The following is a 21,998-nucleotide window of genomic DNA, read 5'->3' on the forward strand; positions in this document are numbered from 1 at the left end:
TGCTGTGTGTGCATTTCCTGATGTATCAATTGTTTCTGTAAGGAAGACATTCCCTTCTTCTGTTGTTACACAAGCATGGACAACAGGATCATTGTGGACATTGCTCCACCCATCAAGACTCAGGTTAACAATTTTACCCTCTAGACTTTTTGTCTACTGCTCAATTTCTCTTTCATATACTTTATCCAGCAATTTGCCTGCAACATCTGCTCTGTTGGGTGGACTGTATCCTGGTCTTAATGGCTGAACCATGTTAATGAAGTGTGGGTTCTCAATCATACGGAAAGGAGTTTGTTTCATAAACAAACTAGGCAATTTTTAATCAATTACCTCTTTTTGTAATCTGCTGGTTCTTATCACAAACTTATCTATGGTTGTTTCTGGATGAGGGAGATTTTTTTTTCCTTTTTGCTACAGGTGATATACTGTGGCTATGTGACATACATGATGTGACTGAAACACTATCATTGGCAGATAACTCTGAAACTATAGAAAATGATGGTGATCTTAAAGGTGGATAGTCTTCAGAATCCTGTATGTTGAGGGTGGATTCTCCTAAAAAAAATGTCAATGTAGTTATTTAATTATCATTACCATACTTCTTATTTAGTATTACTCATTGCATTAATTGACACTCAGTACCACTTTAAAGGTGAAATTGTAAAAGGAAGATCTGCCTATTTCAGCTATTTATTTTTTTATCACAACTGCATCTAAAATGACAGTACCATAGAGTAACAACTATAGTTTTTGCCCATACATGAGAATTCAAGAATAGTCCAGAAGGAAAACAGGCAGTTCTTAAGAAAGAAGTATGAAATAAAAATGTTTACCAACCTGAAGATCCTGCATGTTCAGACATGTTTCTTTCATCATTTTCAACGTAGCCTCCTGCTGAGGAGGAACACTTCTCATGATGTTGTTTCATTCGGGTAACCAGGCCTTGCATTTTTTTTGTTGCACTGTTTGCATTTTGCACACATGCTTGTTTTACCCACAGGTAGAGGAACTTCATTAAAATATTCCCAATCTATGTCTCTTTTACAGCCTGCTGCCATTATAGGTTTTCCCTTCTAGTGAGAGAATGGTATGGTAGATCTCAAATCAATCAAGGCTACACTTAGAAAGACCTCAAGACTTCTGGAATATGCTGCTCAAACAGTTTCACTTTTTTTTCTACTGCCTGTCCCTCCATCTCACATTTATCTCCAGACTTCTTCTCCTTGTCCAGATCTATTCTGCTCCCAGCAATCATCTATTCATTGAACTTTTTGAAACTTTGCACTTTTAGAGAGAGGTAAGGGATTGACTGTGTACACAAATTTGCAGAGGGACAGTAGGGTTGAGGTCTATTATTTCTCACTTCTATTTATTATTTTAAAACATTTTTGCTGTTAACAAGCACATTACACTGGTCTACAATTTTTAAGAAGTCGTCTGCTTCAGAGATAAAATGTGATATTTATTATGTATTTTGATGTGCTGAATTCAAATATGACAATTAAAACAACTGGCTACTGTTTCTAAGATATTTAAGTTTTTACATTTTATGTCTATGTATATTGTGTAGATAGTAGAGTTTTAATCATAAATTGTAAACCTAGGTCTTTTCATGTGTTTATGGTTGCTTTACATGATAATATTTCACCTGTCCTGTTTATGTAACACTTTAAAAATCAGCAAAAGGGTTATATAAATAAAATTTATTATGAAACAAAAGGCAACAATCTATTATTTACATAGTTTAGTCCTATTCAGTGTCTACTCGGCGCTTCTTGGCTTGTCTCTTGTATTCATTAAATGGAGCATCTCTTGTCACTGTCCAGCAATAGTCTGCAAGCATTGGTGGGCTCCATTTGCCCCGATAGCCTGCCAGGAGATTCCACTGCTGTAGTCTGGAGCCCAACAGCTCTGCCTTACTCTTGGGTAGTTCCAAATGCCTGACAATGTCATTCAGTTCATCTTGTGTTATGAGGTGTGGTTCAGAGGAGGAGGATGGGAGAAAATGTGGGTCCTGTGAGATTGATGGTTCAGGACCAGAAGTTTCATCTTCTTCCTCTTCCTTGTCTGACTCAAATGAGAATGATTCTGGTGCATCAGGGACCGGCAGTCCTTCTCCGTGGGGTACTGGGCGTATAGCTGATGGAATGTTTGGATAATGCACAGTCCACTTTTTCTTCTTTGACACACCTTTCCCAACTGGAAGCACCATGCAGAAGTAACAATTGCTGGTATGATCTGTTGGCTCTCTCCAAATCATTGGCACTGCAAAAGGCATAGATTTCCTTTTCCTCTTCAACCACTGGCGAAGATTTGTTGCACAAGTGTTGCAGCATATGTGTGGGGCCCACCTCTTGTCCTGATCTCCAATTTTGCAGCCAAAATAAAGGCGATAGGCTTTCTTAACCAGAGTGGTTATACTGCGCTTTTGTGATGCAAAAGTCACTTCATCACAAACATAGCAGAAGTTATCTGCACTCTTCACACAAGTACGAGGCATCTCTGCTCACTTTGGCTAAACAGAAATGTGTCCCTTTGCAAAATCAAACACTGACAAATAAGAGAGCACAACACTGTATGATTTCTAGAGCTGATGTAGGGCAATTTGTTCAGCAGAGTTATGTAAGCTTTGTTATGATTGTACCATCCATGACTTCTAGGAATAACATGATGCAATTCATATAATGTATGACGCAATACCAGCTTCAGATTGCATCATTCATTATTTTGCCTAAAAAGCAAGTACTGTCCAAACCCAGTCATAGATTTATTCATAGATCCAGTCAAAGATGTATTTTAGTCATTTCTGGTTTAAATTGAGATCCCTTCCCTTTATAACTCACTTATCCTCCGCCATTCCCAAGTCAAGGGTCATATATACTGACCCAATAGCATATCTTGAAAACTAGAGCTAATCAACAATTTTAAGCATCATTTTCGTTCTCAGTGACCCAGAATTAGTAAAGTTGGACTACATTTATTTCAGAAGCAATTTGGCAGTAGAGCAGTGTTATCTCTGGAGACACAAATCCACAGTTTGAGAACTGCAAAACTAAGCATCTCTGATGGTATCTTCTAAACTGAGCACTGAATCCCATTGGGTAGATCGAAAGATTAATCTATACAGGAGCTCATGGAAACCCATAAGATTGAGTCCCTAATCCATGAAGTATTGGAACTCATTTACAAACTTTTTCTTAAACATTACGTGAATATATAGTCTGATACTATAGAATTAGAATGTATAATCCCTATTCCATCATGAGATATCTTTGAGCTATAATGTATCTTAATTGAAACTACCTTTAGATAGGTTTTTTCCTCAAAAAGCATTTTATCAAAGAAATCCAATTTAGATTAAAAAAATATGATTTTTTTTATTCTTTAAAAATCATTTTTTTTAATCCACCTTGTCTACAGTGCCACATTGGGGAGGTCCACAGCTTTATTAAGGTTTCTTCTGTAACTACAGAGTAGTGTTCTGGAATGTGAAACCTCTGGAGTTGCAGAATAACAATTCAGGCATTAGGGTTTTTGTGTATCTGAGAGACAGTTGTAGTTTTTGGAATTATGTACAGCAGATTTTCATATTGCTGTAGTTCCATAGACATTCTTTTTTTGGATGGGGGGAGGGAGGGGGAAATGCAGCCCCAAAGGAAATTAAATACAAAATATATGAGACTATAATGTTAATTTTGAAAGTGTAAAGATTTTTTTAATTAGAACATGGAAAAAGTTAGTTTTCTCCTAGCAATGATTATTCCCTCAGATTACATACATTCTGAGCTAGACTATGTTAGGCATCCTACTTGCACTTATAAGTGGGAATGAGAGGAGGGTTCAATGAACCAAATACAATTGTAGTCTTTGTGTTGATCTTTGTTATTAATTGGATTACCATAGTACCTTGGCCCGTAGTCATGGACCAGGACCCCATTGTGCTAGGTGCTGTACAAACACAGAGCAAAAAGAGATCTTGCCCCAGAGAGTTTACAGGCTAAGATAAGAGACAACTGATGCAGACAGACAAATGGGGGACTATGTCAGGGCCAGGAGGTAGGCAGCTGGGCCTTGTGATTGGCATAGGGCGAGGGGCCAGGTCCCCACACCACCTGGGGTTCAGAACCAGAAGGTCAGGAACTGAGAGTCAGATACCAGAAATCAGTCTGGATCAGGATCAAGAAACAAGAGCACATAGTGCTAGATAAGAAGCCCTAAGTAGGGTGGAGCCCAGCTATATAGACAAATTCCTGTTCCTCCTCCTGACTTAAGTAGGGGAAGCAGCCCAATCCGGAGCTCTGTCTGAGCTGAGTTTCAGGGAGTTGTAGTTCTGGCTGATGCCAGCTAGGTGTTGAGTGGACACTCTCCACCCCACGGACACGTGGGATCCTGTGGACTTTGGTTCAAGACCTGCAGGTCATGACATTGAACAATGAGACAATATTGATTTGCATAATAGGCTGTGATCTCAGCTGCCTAGCCATTGTCAAGTATTTTGTAGGCATTATGAAAAAGGAGATGTTAAGGAGGGAGCTGAAGAAAGATGATGCATTAGTTTTGTGGATGTTTATGGAGGGGAGCACAGGAGAAGGTATGAAGGTAACAAGTGGGCAAAGGAAACTAGAGCTGATATTTCAATAGTGAGTAAGAAATAACACGTAGGGTAGGGATAGGTTGTGAAGGGCCGTGAAAGTGAATAGAAGTACCTTATGTTTGATGTATTAGAAAAGGGGGAATGGAGGGATGAAAAGAGAGGGTCACATGGTCAGAGTGATGGGCTAGGAGAATGATCTTTGTAGCAGCAAAGCTAATGCCAGGCACTCCAGATTGGAGATGTTGTGCTACAGGTGTACAATACCACAAAGCAAGTGGTATAATCAACTTGAGTGCATAAACTGAAGACTTAAATACATGGGACTCTATTTTAAACTAGGCTACTTTTATTAAGGATAGTGATAGTAAAAAATTAAACAATTTTAAGTGAGTTTCCATATATTTTATATGAATTTTCAATTCAATTTAGATGTGGGAAAATTAGAAATTGGGAGGAGCAGTTGTGATTTTCAGCATTTTAGCTTTCCAAGCTAGATACTCTGCAAACTGATGTCAGGGTTGCCTTATAGCGATATAAGGTCTCTTTGTTGTAGAATTCCCGTAGTAATCGGCATTTCTCTCTCTGCTAGCTCATTCCTTTGAGGACGTGGAGAACAGGGTAACTGAAATCAGACTGACAGATTTCAGAGGGGTAGCTGTGTTAGTCTGTATCCCAACAGCCTGGCATCTGGAGCGGGCAAACTGACCTGGACTAGGAACGATGCCTTTTTAATTTTTCTGTGGCCTATTCTATAACGCTTCATAAACCATAACATAGTCCTTGTATCATACTCCCCAAAATAATTCAGTGCTCTTGATAGGAGAGGCCAGATCCTTCAGCCCTGATCATGTTGTTTTGCACCACTCTGGCAGGAAAAAGCAGTGTTAAAGCAGGTTTAATTGTCTGTCAAGGGAATTCTGAGTAATAGGGCTGATTGACAAACCTCAATTAAACTGCTTTTTGATGGAGAACTGGGTTTTTGACTAAATTATTTTTTTTAAAAAGTTTCTGCTTTCCCTAGAAAACGTTGAGTTTTTGTCAATTATGCTGCCCTACTGCCCCATAGTAATTATATTTCAGTTGCCTCAAGTCTCCACTCTCTTCTATGGATGAGGTTCCCTAGCTGGAGTTTATCTCTCAGAATGCACCATGGCCAGGTATGTCTCTGATGCACAGCCTTCCCTCTCTGAGTCAGTCACTCGGTGTATTTTTTTTAAAATGACTGCTCATTTAGGAAGTCTGAACAAGTTTCCAGATCATTCCTGTACACTTTCTGTTCCAAGAAGTATGAGATGATCTCCTCAAATGTTTCTGTTTTTACTCATTGACCATTTGGTCCCATAACCTAAATTAAGCAAGAAGCCATAATAGGGTTGCCACTGCTGCTCACATTCAGAGCATTGTAAGGTATGAGGCCCCGCTCAGTATTGCCAACAACCAAGCCTGCACTATTTACTCACAAATGCATGTTTAGACTGACTTATTAGTCGGTATAGTTTACACAGTAATTGTACTATGGCAATTGTACTAAGGCTGATGAATGTTTACATTTATGATTTTTAGAAAAAAGATTATGGAACATGTTCTTTATTAGGAAAAATAATTCATAGTAAACAGATGAGAAGTGTAGGGAAAAGGTATGAGGTAAGTTTTCAAAGGTGCCTAAGTGACTTAGGAGCCTGGATTCAAATTTCAAAATGGCTTAGGTGCTTAGGAGCCTAAGTGTCATTTGAAATCAATTCAGGTTCCTGAGTCAGTTAAGCACCAAAGCCTAGGTGTTGTTTCAGCATCAGTTCAATTTAATTAAAAGCAGCCAGGCTATCTGCAAAGTACAGCAGCTCGGCTGGGAGAAAGGGAGACTGTAGCTTTTAGCCTCTGAACCATAGTATTTATTTTAAAAAAATAATTGAAAATAGAGAAAATAAAAATGTTTACCATCTCCCCTCCCCTACTTCCTTACCTTCATCTGTCTCATTTACAAACTTGGTTATAGCATTATGTAATGACGATCAATGAGCTGTCATTTAGCATCAGCTTCCACATGGGTTTTTCGTGCAGAGGCAATGAAATTGTGAAATAGTATTCAAGGTGAGTGACAGAAATAAAATGTTTCCATCTTCCATACTCCTGGGGACGGCCCCAAAGCCCACTGAAGTTAAAGGAAAGATTCCTGTTGGCTTAAGTGGACTGTGGATTGGCCCCCAGACCATAGGTCAGTTCTTAACTTTCTGATTGCTAAACTTGGCCTCCAGACATACACAATTTTTGATGGTAAACAGGCAGACTATCGTTCCTCCTTAGAAAACAATAATCTCTCACTCTCCCAGGGAGAAGAATCTCTTTCCCTCCATCAGAGTGGGATATCCACGAGCTTTTCCAAACAATACTGTCAAATCGCCATTCCACCAAATAATGAAGCAAATGTTCAATACATTACAGCAAACAAAGGCAAACTCCCTTTCTTCATGCTCTCCTTCTGCAGTTTGTCTTTCAAGAACCTCCATTTCCTTTACCCACAAAGCTAATTTTGCTACTGTATTTCTCAATCTGTGACTTTGAATTTGGCTCACACAGGTCGTCTGTTAATATTCATATTACAGTAGCACTCAGAGGTCCCACTCAGGATCAGGGCTCCACCATGCTCGGCAGTAGAGGGCGACAGTAATAAGGTCACATGGACCAGATATATGTGTGACTTGATGGTTAAAACTCATTGCAGGGTGAAAGGTTGGAGTGGAAGAAGGTATGTGGAAAAACCCTGGTGAAAGGAGTAAGGGAAGAAAGGGTTTATGCAAGGGGGGGTAGCTTTGGAGGGAGTGATCTGTTGATGGAGATGAAAGACGGGGTGAGAGAGATGACCTGGGAGTAGGTAGGAAGGGGCTGAGAGGAAAAAGGTAGAAGGAGAGGTGTACGGTTCCAGGTCTGAGGAAGGATGGGCTGCAGAAGGATGGAGGTCCAGTGGGGAACAAAAGGAAGTAGCTGATCACTGTGTCTGAGCAAAAATCAGCAATAAATAGCCCGTTGATACTGCAGGCAGTTGGGAAAGTGTGTGGTGGAGCCTGGTGCCCCAGACTGAGTCTATTGGTCCAGTGGAGCCATGGAGGGGTACTAGGGTCCTTGGTGCTTCCCAAACATGCTGGACTAACTAGTCTGCAACTCCCGTCTTTCCCCTCTCTCTCATATCTAGTATTCTCCTAGATCATCTAATTCAGTCTCTCTTTGTGTGTCTCATGTGAAATGGGGACTACAGTATTTCCCCCAGTTTCTGTTAAATGTGGGTTTGAAATTCATGCTTTATTCCTGTCCTAATTCAGTGCCAATTGATGGAGACCCTGTTTTTGCTCTCAGAATTCAAACCAACCCAATATATAAATATTATATGCTGATTTGTTTCTGCAGCTCTATTATTTCTTCCAGTGAATGAAAGACCTCTTTGTAGCTTTGATGATTAGATTGGTGATTAGACCTGTACTCTGTATGTGATCTTACAGGTATCACAGTTCCAAAAAAGGCCAACCAGTCATATAGAACATGACTTTAAGCAATCAGTGTACAAAACTGTGTTTTATTTATCAGGAATGACTACCACATAGTAGTTGAAGGGAATGTTTTAATCATCATTTCATAACATCCTGTATTTGTTAGAATTTATTTTTGAAAGTACATAAGAGTAGCTAAATCTGGCATATTTTACTTATGTGTGCAGTGAATGGGACTGCTCATGCGAGTAGTATATGTAGGATTTAGCCCAATATGGAGCTATTAAATGACATCATACAGGTGCTTTCTGTTTTCAAGGTAGTAATTGTATGTAGGACTGAATAGATTCTGAGTGCTCCACTCCATTACACGTTTTATGCTGGTTTAGCTCCATTGTTTTCAGTGTAACAAAGTGGAAAACTGTCCTGAATCTGAAGTCTGAGTAATTTATAGTGAATGAATTTTGAGGTCAATCTCTGATGATTATGCAGAATAGATACCAAAACCTGTTGGGCTTCAGTGAATTGCATTATTTGGAAACCTATACAAATGTGCATCAGTAACTGTACAGCACTGCTTCCCTCTGACTTATTTGTATAATGTCTGTATAATTTGAAATAGTAGCACATGAAAAGAAAGCAGTATATTTTAGCTCACTAAAAGTAATATGAAGTATTTTATCATCAGAGAATTGTTACTTGCTACCAGTATTTAATTCAAGCCTAATATTTGTCAGTCTCCAAATACTACTACAATATGAGGATGAAATCCTCTGAATTCATTTGCTGTTAGCTCATGTTAGTTTTCAGAAGACTTTATCTTATCAATAAGTCAATGGTAATGTCAGAATGCAATGATTCTGCTACAGTAGGTGCCAGCAAAACTCATGAAACTGGATTTACAAGCAGATACAGTGGAGGAGAGTTGGTTGGAAGCTGATAAAGAGCTTGTGGGTCAGTTATTCAGAGGTTTCATTTTTGATGTATTATGGAGGCTGCTGCTTTATCCCGACATGAAAGAAATTAAAGTTGTGTCCTTCCTCTGCTTTTGGTTTATACACAAGGTGTACAAACATGTCTGATTTTAGGAAAGAAGTGTCTCATTACTGCATTATGTGATGTTATAACCTGTAGAGTTGCCTGGCAAAGCATGTAACAAAGAAACTGAGTCTCATACCTGGGTTTACATGACAGTATCAGTGTGGCCCATTACTTCAATATTGTGCATTTCCTAAAAACTATCCTCCTGGAGTAATAAAAATCTTAGCCACTTCAATGAAATTTTGTTGGACAGTTTCAGAAACCCACACTTCTGAGTTCTTTTCTTCTGAGTACAATGTTTAGTATGTGTGGCTCAGAGGATTGGTAACATGATATAAAACCTTTCATCTGTAGGTCACCGGCTTGAATTTGACCCAGGTTAGTAGGGACTGCAAGTCATTACCATCTGTTAACAGTTCCCTGGATTATGTGAAATAAATTGGAAGAATTAGTCCCATTCCTAATGAACAGGGTGTTTGTGTCCCGAAAACTACTACCACAATTGTCAATATCCCTGTCTGCACTTTCAGCTAAGGGGCTGAGTAAGGGCTGAATACTTGTACAAGTAGGAACTCTCTTAGCACACACACCAAAGAAGAGTTAAGAATTTCAGGTTGCTGCTTGTGTTGTATTTATTCTAAAAATAAACACAGCCTTCAGCTTCCTTTGCCTTTTGTATCTTTCATGAGCACTAATTTAAAATAAAAAACACCAATGACATACTTTCTGACAGATGTGGTAATTTTAAAGGTTTTTATATATTTTAAAAGCATTCCTTTCTGTCTATCCTTAGTCATAATAGACTACAACCTCTGTCATTATAATTGGTGTGGGTCCATTGAAATGAGCAAAGCTATGCCGAGTTACACCAGATGGCGATTTGGCCAATGATAATTCATATTAGGAACACTCCCTAAATAAATCATTTTTTGTGGACTTGACTCAATTATGCTTTTTGAAAAAAACCCACAAAAAACAGTCATCAGCTTTTGTGGAAGTAATTGAGTGCATTCTCTGCAATTTCAAGGACTTCTTTATTCTGTTCACCCCTCTTATTCTCATGTGTTATACCCTCTTAACATATATAGCAGTAGCAACATAGAAATTATTCAGTATATAGAGAATCTTGCATAACATCTTCCAACTGAGGAACTTGAAGCACTTTACCAATGTGAATGCACTAAGCTGCAAAATGCATCTTGTGGATTGTGATTAAACTTTTTGAAAGAACCTGAGTCACTTAGGAACCTAGATCCCATTGTTTATTCAGTGGGACTAAATTCTTAAATGATTTAAGTGTTTTTGAAAACATTATCTTATCAAATCATCCCAAACTCCTGGCAATAGAACCTTTATATCACACCATTCCATACCATTTTGCATTCTTCATAAAATGGATAATAAAGTGTGTGCATGCACATATGAGTTTCTGTACCTATGCCAGTAACCCTAAATTGTATATGTTCATCATTCACTCTGCATGTTCCTATCCCAGTATTCCTATGTATTGCACCACTGGAGACAGCACTTCACTCTGGGGGCCAAAGGAAAATGCCAAAGAGATATCAAAAGGAGAGGAGGGGGGATGCAAGTGTGATGCACAGCATCAGATAATTTAAAGGAAACCCATGGGGCTAGTGCAGACAACAATGGCTACACTTCGACCTAAATATATCTTACACAAAAAATACAACTTTGGAATATTGGGCTCAGTTTGTTTATGTTTAACTTTTACATCTAATATAATTCAAATGGAAATGTTATTACTTGGTAAGGGCCAGATTCTGTCACGGTAGTTCATGTTTAGTACTACCTTATTCTGTGAGGCATCCCATTGAAATCAATGGGAGTAATTGAGGAGTAACTTACTATTCAACATGAGCAAGGCTCGCCAAGTCTGGCCATTAGCCTTTGAACACTGACAATAGATACTTACATGGCTCCACCTAGCATAGCATCTGCACTCCTGAGAATCTTTAAAGTATTTATCTTAGCAATGTACCTGTGTGGTAGGTAAGTGCTATTATCCGCATTTTACAGATGGGGAATTGAGGCACAGAGAGAGTGACCTCCCCAAGCTCACAGAAGGAATCTAGGACAGAGCAGAGAACTGAACCCAGGTTCCTTAGCTCCAGATTAGCACCGGTGTCACCAGGCTATCCTGTCTCTCATTTAGGGCTAGATTGTGTCACAGAATCACAGACTACAATAAAAAACTAGCCCGTTGCTGTGCTGCCTGAGGGGTACCTAAGGGAAGGAATTGTGACTCCCTGTTTCCCTCTGGCTCCAAGGGGTGGTAATTTTCTGCTAGCCAGGTGTAGTAGCAGGAGCAAACTCTGGGCACTCTGGCTCAAGGTCTGGGGAGGAAATGGAGGAAGATAAGGGCTTTTGGTCTTATTCCCCATTATCCCCCTGCACAGGTGTGCTGCTCAAGGTATAATCAGGCCTTTAGGGTGGAAGTCACCCATATGTAGTGTTGTATTAATTTAAATGGAATATAGGGGCCCAAAGGGTCAAAGGTGTGAACATCACCCAGTCCCTGTCCAACATTAAATGGAGTTAAACAAGGTTCAGGGTTTGTTATACAGAGACCTCAGCCTGCTGACAGAAGAAGCAATGATCTCAAGTTGCAGTGGGCGGGAGGTCTAGGCTGGATATTAGGAAACACTATTTCAGTGGGAGGATGGTGAAGAACTGGAACGGGTTACCTAGCGAGGTGGAGGAATCTCCATCCTTAGAGGTTCTTAAGGCCCAGCTTGACAAAGCCCTGGCTGGGATGATTTAGTTGGTGTTGGTCCTGCTTTGAGCAGGGGGTTGGACTAGATGACCTCCTGAGGTTTCTTCCAACCCTAATCTTCTATGCTTTTTACCATGTCAAATGCACCATTAAAAATCCTTTTAACCTTTTATTATAGATACAGGAAAGAAGGGAAACAGAGCATTTGAAATGTACAGTATTAAATAAGGCCTTTGCTTTAACAGCATCCCTTGTTCCCTTTTGCTTTAGCTAGGGAGAGTTTTTAGAAGGAAAAAAAAACACCTTGTTTGACAGTCTTTTAGATAATATTAAAGATGAGAAAAAGTGAAGAATTCATAGAGATGCGTTGCTGCTGTTAAAGTCTGATCCTGTTTCTTAGAAGACAAAACAAACACACACAAAGTGGGGAGAGAAAAGAACAGCAAAGATAGAAATGCAGCTTCTGTCTCAGGCACGGAGTTTCACTTGCAGCCTTACTACAGGAGAAACAGTGGCACAGCACAGTCTCATCAGCCATCCCCAAAACTGGCAAACTTGTACCAGCACTGGGCTGCTTATGGTATTGCTTTTAGCTGCTTCTTTCTGGTCACAGGCTTACAGCAGTGTTGCAAAATATCCAGTCTTGGCTGGCTAAACCAGATTCTTACTAGACAGAAGGAAAAAGGACAGGGATAAGAAAGAGTAGAAATAAGTTTGGGGAAGAAAAGGACTCATGGAGAAGGGAAAGGATAGGATAGACTGTCTCACATCCAAGGTGGTATTCGGAATTTAGCTGGCACCGGTGGAAGTGGTGGTGTCATCTGGGTCCCTCTCTCTGGCCTTGTCAAGATATCTCTCAGGATTAGGACAGAGAAGATCTGATGTCCCAGGAGATTGTGGGTGTAGCAGCCATGATGGTGAAGTCTTTCCAGTAGCCAATTTTGATCAGAAGTCTCTCTCTTTAAGGCTCCCAAAAGGGAGTGATGGGTGAAAGAGTCCATCCCTTCATATTTTGTTCCTCACTTAATTGATTTCTGGTCCTCTAATCTTCTTGCTTACCAGTCATAATCTTAACATTGAATTGTATCAGTAGGTCTTTGTACTAATTCAGTTTCTGTCTTGCTTTTGCACCTTTTCCCATCAACATTTATTCTGGATAGTGTGACATTCCATGAAATTTCACTCACTTCTCAAGTTGAGCTCACAAATAGAGTAAATTTGTAGACCCATTTATGCCAATGCTAGAGAGCCAGCACAAGCCTGTGCACCACAAAAATCCTGTTTTGAGAACTTGAGTGAGTCTTAAATGTTTCATGGATCTTGTGCACTGGTGTGACTTTACCTTTTAAGAATAAAAACTGAAAGACATCTTCAGGGTGGAGAAAAGTAGAAGAAGGATTACAGTTACCAGAGGAGTACTGATCTTATCAAATACAATCATTTTTAATGTTGAAAGCATTTTATTGATTGTTTCCATTCACTACTGTGACATAGGAACCAGTTATGTTGGTACTTTGGTATCTGATCACTCTGTTTACATAACCAATCCATTTTTATCAGCACAGGCTGGCGTTGCCAGGGTTTAAGTAGGATTAGGGAGAGAAATGTTCATTCCATGCATAATGATACTACAGAAACACAGTGTGTTGGATAGATCTTTGAAGCCTCACACTTCAAAAATGTGCCAAGAGGAGTGGAAATATGCAGACTCTGTTGTGAAAAATGTGAGTCACAACAGCCATTATCGCATTAAAAAAAAACCCTGCATTTCAGTTCTTTGATTCAGTCATTGATGATTTTCCTTTTTAAGTTGTGTGCTTTCAAACTATATTTAGAAACATCAGGGCTGACCCAGGCTATTTGTAGAAATGTTTGTACTTCATAGATTAGAAGAAATTAGACATGATAAAGACCCATTAAATCATTTTGACCATTTCCTGAATATGTCTGAGTTTGAAGAATAACAATGTTAAATATATACTTTGAAACATAGCAGGTTTGATAAGTGTAGTGTAAGAATGAAAAACATTTAAACCTTTTTCCAGCACGAAAATGATGATAAATAGAAATCTTGATAAGAGATTATAAAAGGAGTAGAAGTAACTGCTGTAATTAAGATTGCATAACCATTTCCATTCTAACACTTTAATTTTAGTCACTTAGAACTTTCTGAAACTTCCATCTTTTGGATTGAAATATTCAAGGCTTGATCTATGTTTGAAGGGTTTTTTTTGTTGTTTTTTAAAGAAAGTTTGAGCAAAAATAGTTCAGCCATTTTTGAGCATAAAGAGTACGTAGAATTCCCTTTCCCATTCCCTTACTCTCTAGAAGTTGCAGATGTCAGTAAGATATGAAAATAGCCCTCATTAAGGAGAAGTGTCTTAGAGTGTTCTGGTGAAAATGAATTTTGATGTGACTGTAATCCACACACCTCCTGTGTGTGGTGTTCTGTCCCATCTAGTGGCACTGAGACCGCTCGGAGAGAGAGATTAATGAGTTTGCTCTACAGCCTTAGCTAACAGTCAGTTGGCTTTTAGCGCATGCAGTAGCAGCTCATACACTAAGCTCCAGAGGCCTCAGCTTTAGTCCTACCCTCCAGCCACTGGTATCTGTCAGTGTTACAAGTGAGGGCTTGTCCAGGATTTCAGCTGAGAAGTCTCTGAAGCTCAGGACATGCTTCCTCAGCTAGGGGAAGTATGTAACCCTCAAACCTTCTGCATGTGGTGTTCTGTCCCATCTAGTGGCACCGAGACCACTTAGAGAGAGAGAGAGATTAATGAGTTTGCTCTACAGCCTTAGCTAACAGCCAGTTGGCTTTTAGCTCATGCACTAGAGGCTCATACACTAAGCTTCAGAGGTCCCAGGTTCGATCCCCCCTGCTGACGACCAGGGTCTGTTGGCATTATATGACCACCTTATGACCAATTGAAAGTTGCATGATATGCTTACACAGTAAACTTTCCACACATTCTCCTGCTTCATTTGTGAAGTGTACAGCTAAGGAAGGCTGCACTACACATACATATGCAGCTAGCTCAGCTCTGTCTGCAAAATGCAGTCAAGGTGTTGTGACAAAGTTCCTCCTCTACCTTGGTGGGTCCTGCACTTATTGGCAGATTTCTCACCTCAGTGATCTTCCCCACAGTCTGAGTCAACTCCTCCTTTGTCTAATCAGGAGTTGGGAGGTTTGGGGGGAACCCTGGCCCACCCTCTACTCCGGTTCCAGCCCAGGGCCCTATGGATTGCAGCTGTCTATAGTGCCTCTTGTAACAGCTGCATGACAGCTACAACTCCCTGGGCTACTTCCCCATGGCCTCCTCCAAACACCTTCTTTATCCTCACCACAGGACCTTCCTCTTGGTCTTTGATAACATTTGTACTCCTCAGTCCTCCAGCAGCACACCCTCTCACTCTCAGCACTTTGTGCCTCTTGCTCCTAGCTCCTAACACGCACTTCCTCTCCTCTGGCTCCTCCTCGCCTGACTGGAGTGAGCTCCTTTTTAAACCCAGGTGCCCTGATTAGCCTGCCTTAATTAGCTGCCCTAATCAGCCTGTCTGTCTTAATTGGTTCTAGCAGGTTCCTGATTACTCTAGTGCAGCCCCTGCTCTGGTCACTCAGGGAACAGAAAACTTCTCAGCAAGTGACCAGTATATTTGCCCTCTACCAGACTCCTGTACCCCATTGGCCTGGGTCTGTCACAGTGTATAAGGGCTGACACAGAGTTCGACAGGAATCCTCGCCTCATCATTGCATGTCTTGAAAGTGTGCGTGGGCTGAGCAACAGAGGTCCTCTACAGCTCTGGCGATAACAGGGGTAGTATATAATCATTTCTCTTCTCCTCTAAGAACAAGTTTGGTTCAATGTTAGAATTGCGCCACTGGGATTGATTCTCCAATGCATTGTACTAGGGGCTTGATTCTTCCTTCACACCAATCTTGTGCTAGTGTAACTTCAACAGAGTTGCTCCTATCTTCATCAAAGGAAGAATTAAGCTTCTTGTTTAGTAATTTTCATCTGTGTACATGATTAATCAAAATCAAAAGCTATTACCTGTGTACATGAGTTGGGAATGCTGATTTAGTAGCATTCTACATTCACTTCGCACATCTGTGCACGTGCAAGTCCAGAGAATCCAACCCACTTAGACTAAATGCTGAATTTGCCCCTATTAGTTCCTGGGTCCACAAGCCCATGTTTTTCAAATGTTTAATTGTGATTGCAGCTGACATTTGCAGGTTTCTCCAATGAAAATGATGAGCAGGAAATGGATGGTCAGAATTTGCTGCCTGACTGTATTGTTTCATGGTTCTCTGCATTGCTTCTCAGAATCTTTTTATCTACTCTGGTGTTAAACCAAGCCAAAGAAAAGAATATTCTATAGTGTACCTCTTGGTTGGTTGGTTCATTTGATTATTTTTTGTCTCAGTAACAGCACTGCATTCCCTCACCTGGTGGGCTCTGGGGTGCCTACTTCTGACATAGTTCAGGGGACTTTTGTTCTTCTCTCTGTGCATAGACGCTTGAGATTCATTTGGATACAGGTACACACAAACATGTTTACAGAATCACTCTATTCAGGCAAACTTCTGTCCTAAAGGTATGTCTACACTACAGGATTATTCCGATTTTACATAAACCCGTTTTGTAAAGCAGATTGTATAAAGTCAAGTGCACGCAGCCACACTAAGCACATTAATTTGGCGGTGTGCGTCCATGTACCAAGGCTAGTGTCGATTTCCAGAGCGTTGCACTGTGGGTAGCTATCCTGTAGCTATCCCATAATTTCCGCAGTCTCCCCCGCCCATTGGAATTCGGGTTTGAGATCCCAATGCAAAAACAGTGTCCCAGGTGATTCTGGGTAAATGTCGTCACTCAATCCTTCCTCCGTGAAAAAAATGGTAGACAATCATTTCGCGCCCTTTTTCCCTGGATTGCTCTGGCAGACGCCATAGCATAGCAACCATGGAGCCCGTTTTGCCTTTTGTCACTGTCACCGTATGTGTACTGGATGCTGCTGACAGAGGCGGTACTGCAGTGCTACACAGCAGCATTCATTTGCCTTGCAAGGTAGCAGAGACGGTTACCATCCCTATTGCACCGGCTGCCATACTATTGTAAATTGGCGATAAGATGACGATTATCAGTCATTCTGTACCATCTGCTACTGTCATGGGCTCCTGGCTGGCCTTGCTGAGGTCAGCCGGGGGGCGCATGGACAAAAATGGGAATGACTCCCCAGGTCATTCCCTTCTTTATGTTTTGTCTAAAAATAGAGTCAGTCCTGCCTAGAATATGGGCCAAGTGTACTAGAGAACCAGAGAGCACAGCCGCTCCGTGTCAGAGCCCCAGAGATCCCACAGAAATGATGAGCTGCATGCCATTCTAGGGGGTGCCCCTGCAACAACCCCACCCATTGCATCCCTCCTCCCCCAACCCTCCTGGGCTACCGTGGCAGTGTCCCCCCATTTGTGTAATGAAGTAATAAAGAATGCAGGAATAAGAAACACTGACTTGTTAGTGAGATAAAATGAGGGGAAGGAAGCCTCCAGCTGCTATGATAGTCCAGGCAGGACATTAATGGGTGGCGGGGAAGAGGAGCGCAGCCTCCCACTGCTATGATAGACCAGGCAGTACAGAATCTTTTCTTTAGACATGAAAGGTGGGGGCTGATAGAGCTCAGCCTCCAGTTGCTATGATGAAGACGGTTACCAGCCGTTCTGTACCATCTGCCGGGGATGACCAGGTGTCATTCTCATTTTTACCCAGGCACCCCTGGCCAACCTTACCAAGGCCAGCCAGGAGCACTCACGGGCTGATGATGACGATGGATAGCAGTCATATTGCACCATCTGCCACTGGGAAGGGGATGCTAGTGTTCAGCGCTGCAGCACCCCGACTACTAGCAGCATGCAGTAGACGTAGGGTGACATTGAAAAAAGGCGAGAAACGTTTTTTTCCCTTTTCTTCGGGGTGGGGGAAAGGTGTAAATTGATGACATATACCCTGAAACACCTGGGAAAATGTTTTCGACCCTTCAGGCATTGGGAGCTCAGCCAAGATTGCAAATGCTTTTCGGAGACTACGGGGACAGTGGGATAGCTGGAGTCCTCAGTACCCCCTCCCTCCCTCCATGAGCGTCCATTTGATTCTTTGGCTTTCCGTTACGCTTGTCACATAGCACTGTAGTGTGGCCTCTGACTATCATAGCCTGGAGATTTTTTAAAATGCTTTGTCATTTCGTCTTCTGTAATGGAGCTCTGATAGAACAGATTTGTCTCCCCATAAAGCGATCAGCTCCAGTATTTCCTGTATAGTCCATGCTGGAGCTCTTTTTGGATTTGGGACTGCATCGCCATCCGTGCTGATCAGAGCTCCACACTGGGCAAACAGGAAAGGAAATTCAAAAGTTCACGGGGCTTTTCCTGTCTACCTGGCTAGTGCATCCGAGTTCAGATTGCTTTCCAGAGTGGTCACAGTGGTGCACTGTGGGATACTGCCCGGAGGCCAATACCATTGATTTGCAGCCACACTAACCCTAATCTGACATGGCAATACCGATTTCAGCGCTACTCCTCTCGTCGGGAAGGAGTACAGAATTCAGTTTAAAGAGCCCTTTATATGGATATAAAGAGCCTCCTTGTGTGGACGGGTGCAGGGTTAAATCAGTTTAACGCTGCTAAATTCAGTTTAAACATGTAGTGTAAACCAGGCCTAAGAAACCACCCCCAAATATTCCCCAAATGTGCTGGCTACAGTGCTCTACCTGTGTTAGAAGACCACCACTGTTAACTAACCAATTTTTGTCATTCACTTAAGCATCACTTAAGACGTTTCACATTATAAGGACAACAAGAGGATTAGCTGGCCCGTGTCTGCTGATGTTATTTATGGGAATGAAAATGCCATTTGTAGTTGTGGTGTTGAGTCAGAGAACAATGAGAGTGTAAGAAAACTCATTTCTGGTTTGTTCAAAGGCATTTGTAATTTCCTGTTTTTTCATGACAATGGGGACATAAGGAGGGGAACAAGTTGGGGAATTTAAGGGAAGATATAACTGATGAAGAGTATGCACATATCTGAACCCAAGACCGTATACTAATTCAGCTGAACCTTAGCTGTTCAGATTGGCAGCAATGTGAAGTATGTTGTACAGGATAATGCAAGTCATTCCTCTGTGATATGTCATGATCAATGACGATCTACTTAATTCATCTTAAAACAAAGTCAGAACAGGGAAAACAATAGCTATTTGAAAGACTCCTTTCCTCAAATAAATGGAGTCAATAAATATGTTCTTTGTCATACAGGGTCCAGTTAAAGGTTTGTTTGCTAACAAAAAATGCTGTCTTCACAGAGCTTAATAGAAGCAAACTACCAGGATGTATCCAGTACAAATAGACAAATAATATTTGAAAACAGAGAAAAATAGTAGTAGCTGAACAAAACACATGTCCTGCATAAGCAGGCCAAAGCAATAGTGTACCACACTTCAAAACCTGAGTAATTTTGTTTGTCACTGAGTTAGATTTTAATTTAGTACTGTAAGTATGGTCTTGGTGTTCTGGGATAAAAAAGCCTCTTCATTTCTCATGTAATATGTGTTTTATTGATACATATTAGAGAATGAAGATTACTCTTGCTGGCAAAAAAATTCTCAGCCCATCCTTGGGTAGGGGACCAGCTCAAGGCCTCTGTGCCATTTAGGTCCCACTGAAGACTTCAAAATAGGGCTTCAATGGGACTTAAACAATGCATAGATATTGTACAGGTTCTTGACATGGGGATGAATTCATACCAGTTTTCTTAATAATAATAATAATTAATAATTAATGTATTTTTACATTAATTTTGACAGCTATCACTGTGTCTTTTAGGGAAGATATGTAAGTCCATCATTCCTCTGGTGTGATTTTGCACTTGCACTTTATTCCTGTAAGTTAATATAGATGCAAGAATTCCCAGTTCCAGTCACTTATTTTCCATTCTGGCAGGAGTTGGGAATGTTGAGAGGAAGCATACTCAGGGCAAGATGTTTAATCTTGGATGCTAAAAGTTAGACTTTTAAATCAATCTGTATTTAGATAACTAAATAGTAGTGGGCTGATTTTGAGAGGTGCTGAATTGGAAGTATTGATTGCTCAGCGTGTGTGAAAATCAGACCACTTTTATTAAGGTGTCCAAATGTAGATTTAGCTGACTAACTTTGTGCTTGTCTGAACATTTGTTCCTCCACTTTTCTAGGGTGGTGGGATGTAAATCAGGAGAAAACTTGTAGCTGTTCAGGGCACTAATATGAATGTGGAAGATGCCCCTTCCTGACCCTGCAAGAAAATAAATGATGTAAGAAAATATTATGGAAGCTTAAGGTGGAGATTTTCAAATGCCCTTAAGTGACTCAAGATTCTCAATCCCAATGACTTTCAATGAGACTTAAATGCCTAAGTACGTAAAGCACTGTTGAAAATGGGATTTAGGTGCTTTTCAAAATTCTACCTTCAATCTATAAAATCTCTTCAGATTTGATCACTCAGACAACTCTTCATTTGAATTACTTTTCCAGTTAGTTTTATTTTCCCTGGTGTTTTATTGACCACATACAATTGGGCAAAAAGTTACCTGACTATTGCTAACTCATGCATTGTTCTGTTTGCTGGCTTGCCAGTTCTGTAGTCACTTACCTGGATCCTTTTTGTTTTAGTTGTTTCCCCTACTTGGAGAAATGACCAATACAGAAGAAGCAGGATGAAAAGATGGCCGACTTCTTGTTACCATCGGGTTCTAATAGCTTCCACCAGTTCACGCCTGAATCCTTGGCCGCTATTGAGAAGCGAATTGCAGAGAAACTTGCAAGGAATGCTAAGCAGGAGCACAGAGATCAGCCAGATGATGAAGAAAAGCCTCGGCCTCAGTTTGACTTACAAGCTTGCAAAAAGTTGCCTGGTATCTATGGGACTCTTCCTCCAGAGCTCATTGGGGAACCACTGGAGGATCTCGACCCTTACTACAGTGACCACAAGGTTAGAGCCTTCAGAAGTGTGTGTTGTTTTACGTTTGCTTTCTAAGATGGGAGATATTTTATGCAGGGACTCTGGTTTTGTCTTTCCTCATTTAGTAAAAATGGTTTCTTCTGCTTTAAGGATTAGAGAGCTAAAGTGGGCAGAACTTCCTCCAAAGAACTAAAGAGAGGGACATAGTGGAATAAGAGCTCAGCTCAAGTAACATTGAATATGAATATATATTGTTACATGAGAACAGAACATTAGATGAGTTAAATGAAATTGTGAGTTCTGTCCACTGTAACTTCCTTTCTTTGCCTGAAATTCATGCCAGGACCAAGGCCCCATGTATTATTAAGCCTAACTAGGGTGACCAGATAGCAACTGTGAAAAAACGGGACGGGGGTGGGGGGTAATAGGTGTCTATATAAGAAAAAGTTCCAAAAAACAGGACTGTCCCTTTAAAAACGGGACAGCTGGTCACCCTAAGCCTAACCTTAGCCCTTCTTGTTAAGGGTTTATGTGGTTCCTCGGGCCTTTTGCTGGCCTTCTGCACAGGAGGTAATATCACCTACATAGCATAAGAGGTATATATACAAATCATTCCTGAAAAGTGAAGTTAATTTTTCTGCAGACAGACAGCAAAAGCCAAGGCACCATTTCAGTCCCATTTAAGATGCCAGAATAGGGCTTATGGTGTGATTCGGGCGGCTCTAGACATTTCGCTGCCCCAAGCACGGCGTCATGCCGCGGGGGGCGCTCCGCCAGTCGCCAGTCCCGCGGCTCCGGTGGACCTCCCTCAGGCATGTCTGCGGAGGGTCCGCTGGTCTCACGGCTTCGGTGGAGCCGCGGGACCAGCAGACCCTCCTGAGGCACACCTGCGGGAGGTCCACCGAAGCCACGATACCAGTGGACCCTCCACAGGCATGCCGCCGAAGGTACCCTGCCTGCCGCCCTCCCGGCGACCGGCAGAGCACCCCCCGCGGCATGCCGCCCCAAGCATGCACTTGGCATGCTGGGGCCTGGAGCCGCCCCTGGGTGTGATTTAACTGGTGCAGTGTGCTGCCCCTCTGCACCAGGGTGAATTTCATCCTGGAGTGAATATCACCTGGTAAGAATCGTGTGGGCTGGACTAGAGCCACTAGGGTA

General features: G+C 41.3%; 1 protein-coding gene across 1 annotated transcript in view; it reads left to right on the plus strand.

Annotated features, from left to right (window-relative positions):
• Window positions 1-21,998, plus strand: part of LOC127045478 (sodium channel protein type 5 subunit alpha-like) — a 365,137-nt gene that overhangs the window by 41,148 nt on the left and 301,991 nt on the right. The window contains exon 2 of the mRNA XM_050941520.1: window positions 20,552-20,870. Coding sequence (XP_050797477.1) covers window positions 20,604-20,870 — 267 coding nt within the window. The 5' untranslated portion in view covers window positions 20,552-20,603. The remainder of the gene's footprint in view (window positions 1-20,551; window positions 20,871-21,998) is intronic.

Source organism: Gopherus flavomarginatus, chromosome 2, assembly GCF_025201925.1.
Source record: "Gopherus flavomarginatus isolate rGopFla2 chromosome 2, rGopFla2.mat.asm, whole genome shotgun sequence".
In the NCBI taxonomy this organism is placed as follows: domain Eukaryota; kingdom Metazoa; phylum Chordata; order Testudines; family Testudinidae; genus Gopherus; species Gopherus flavomarginatus.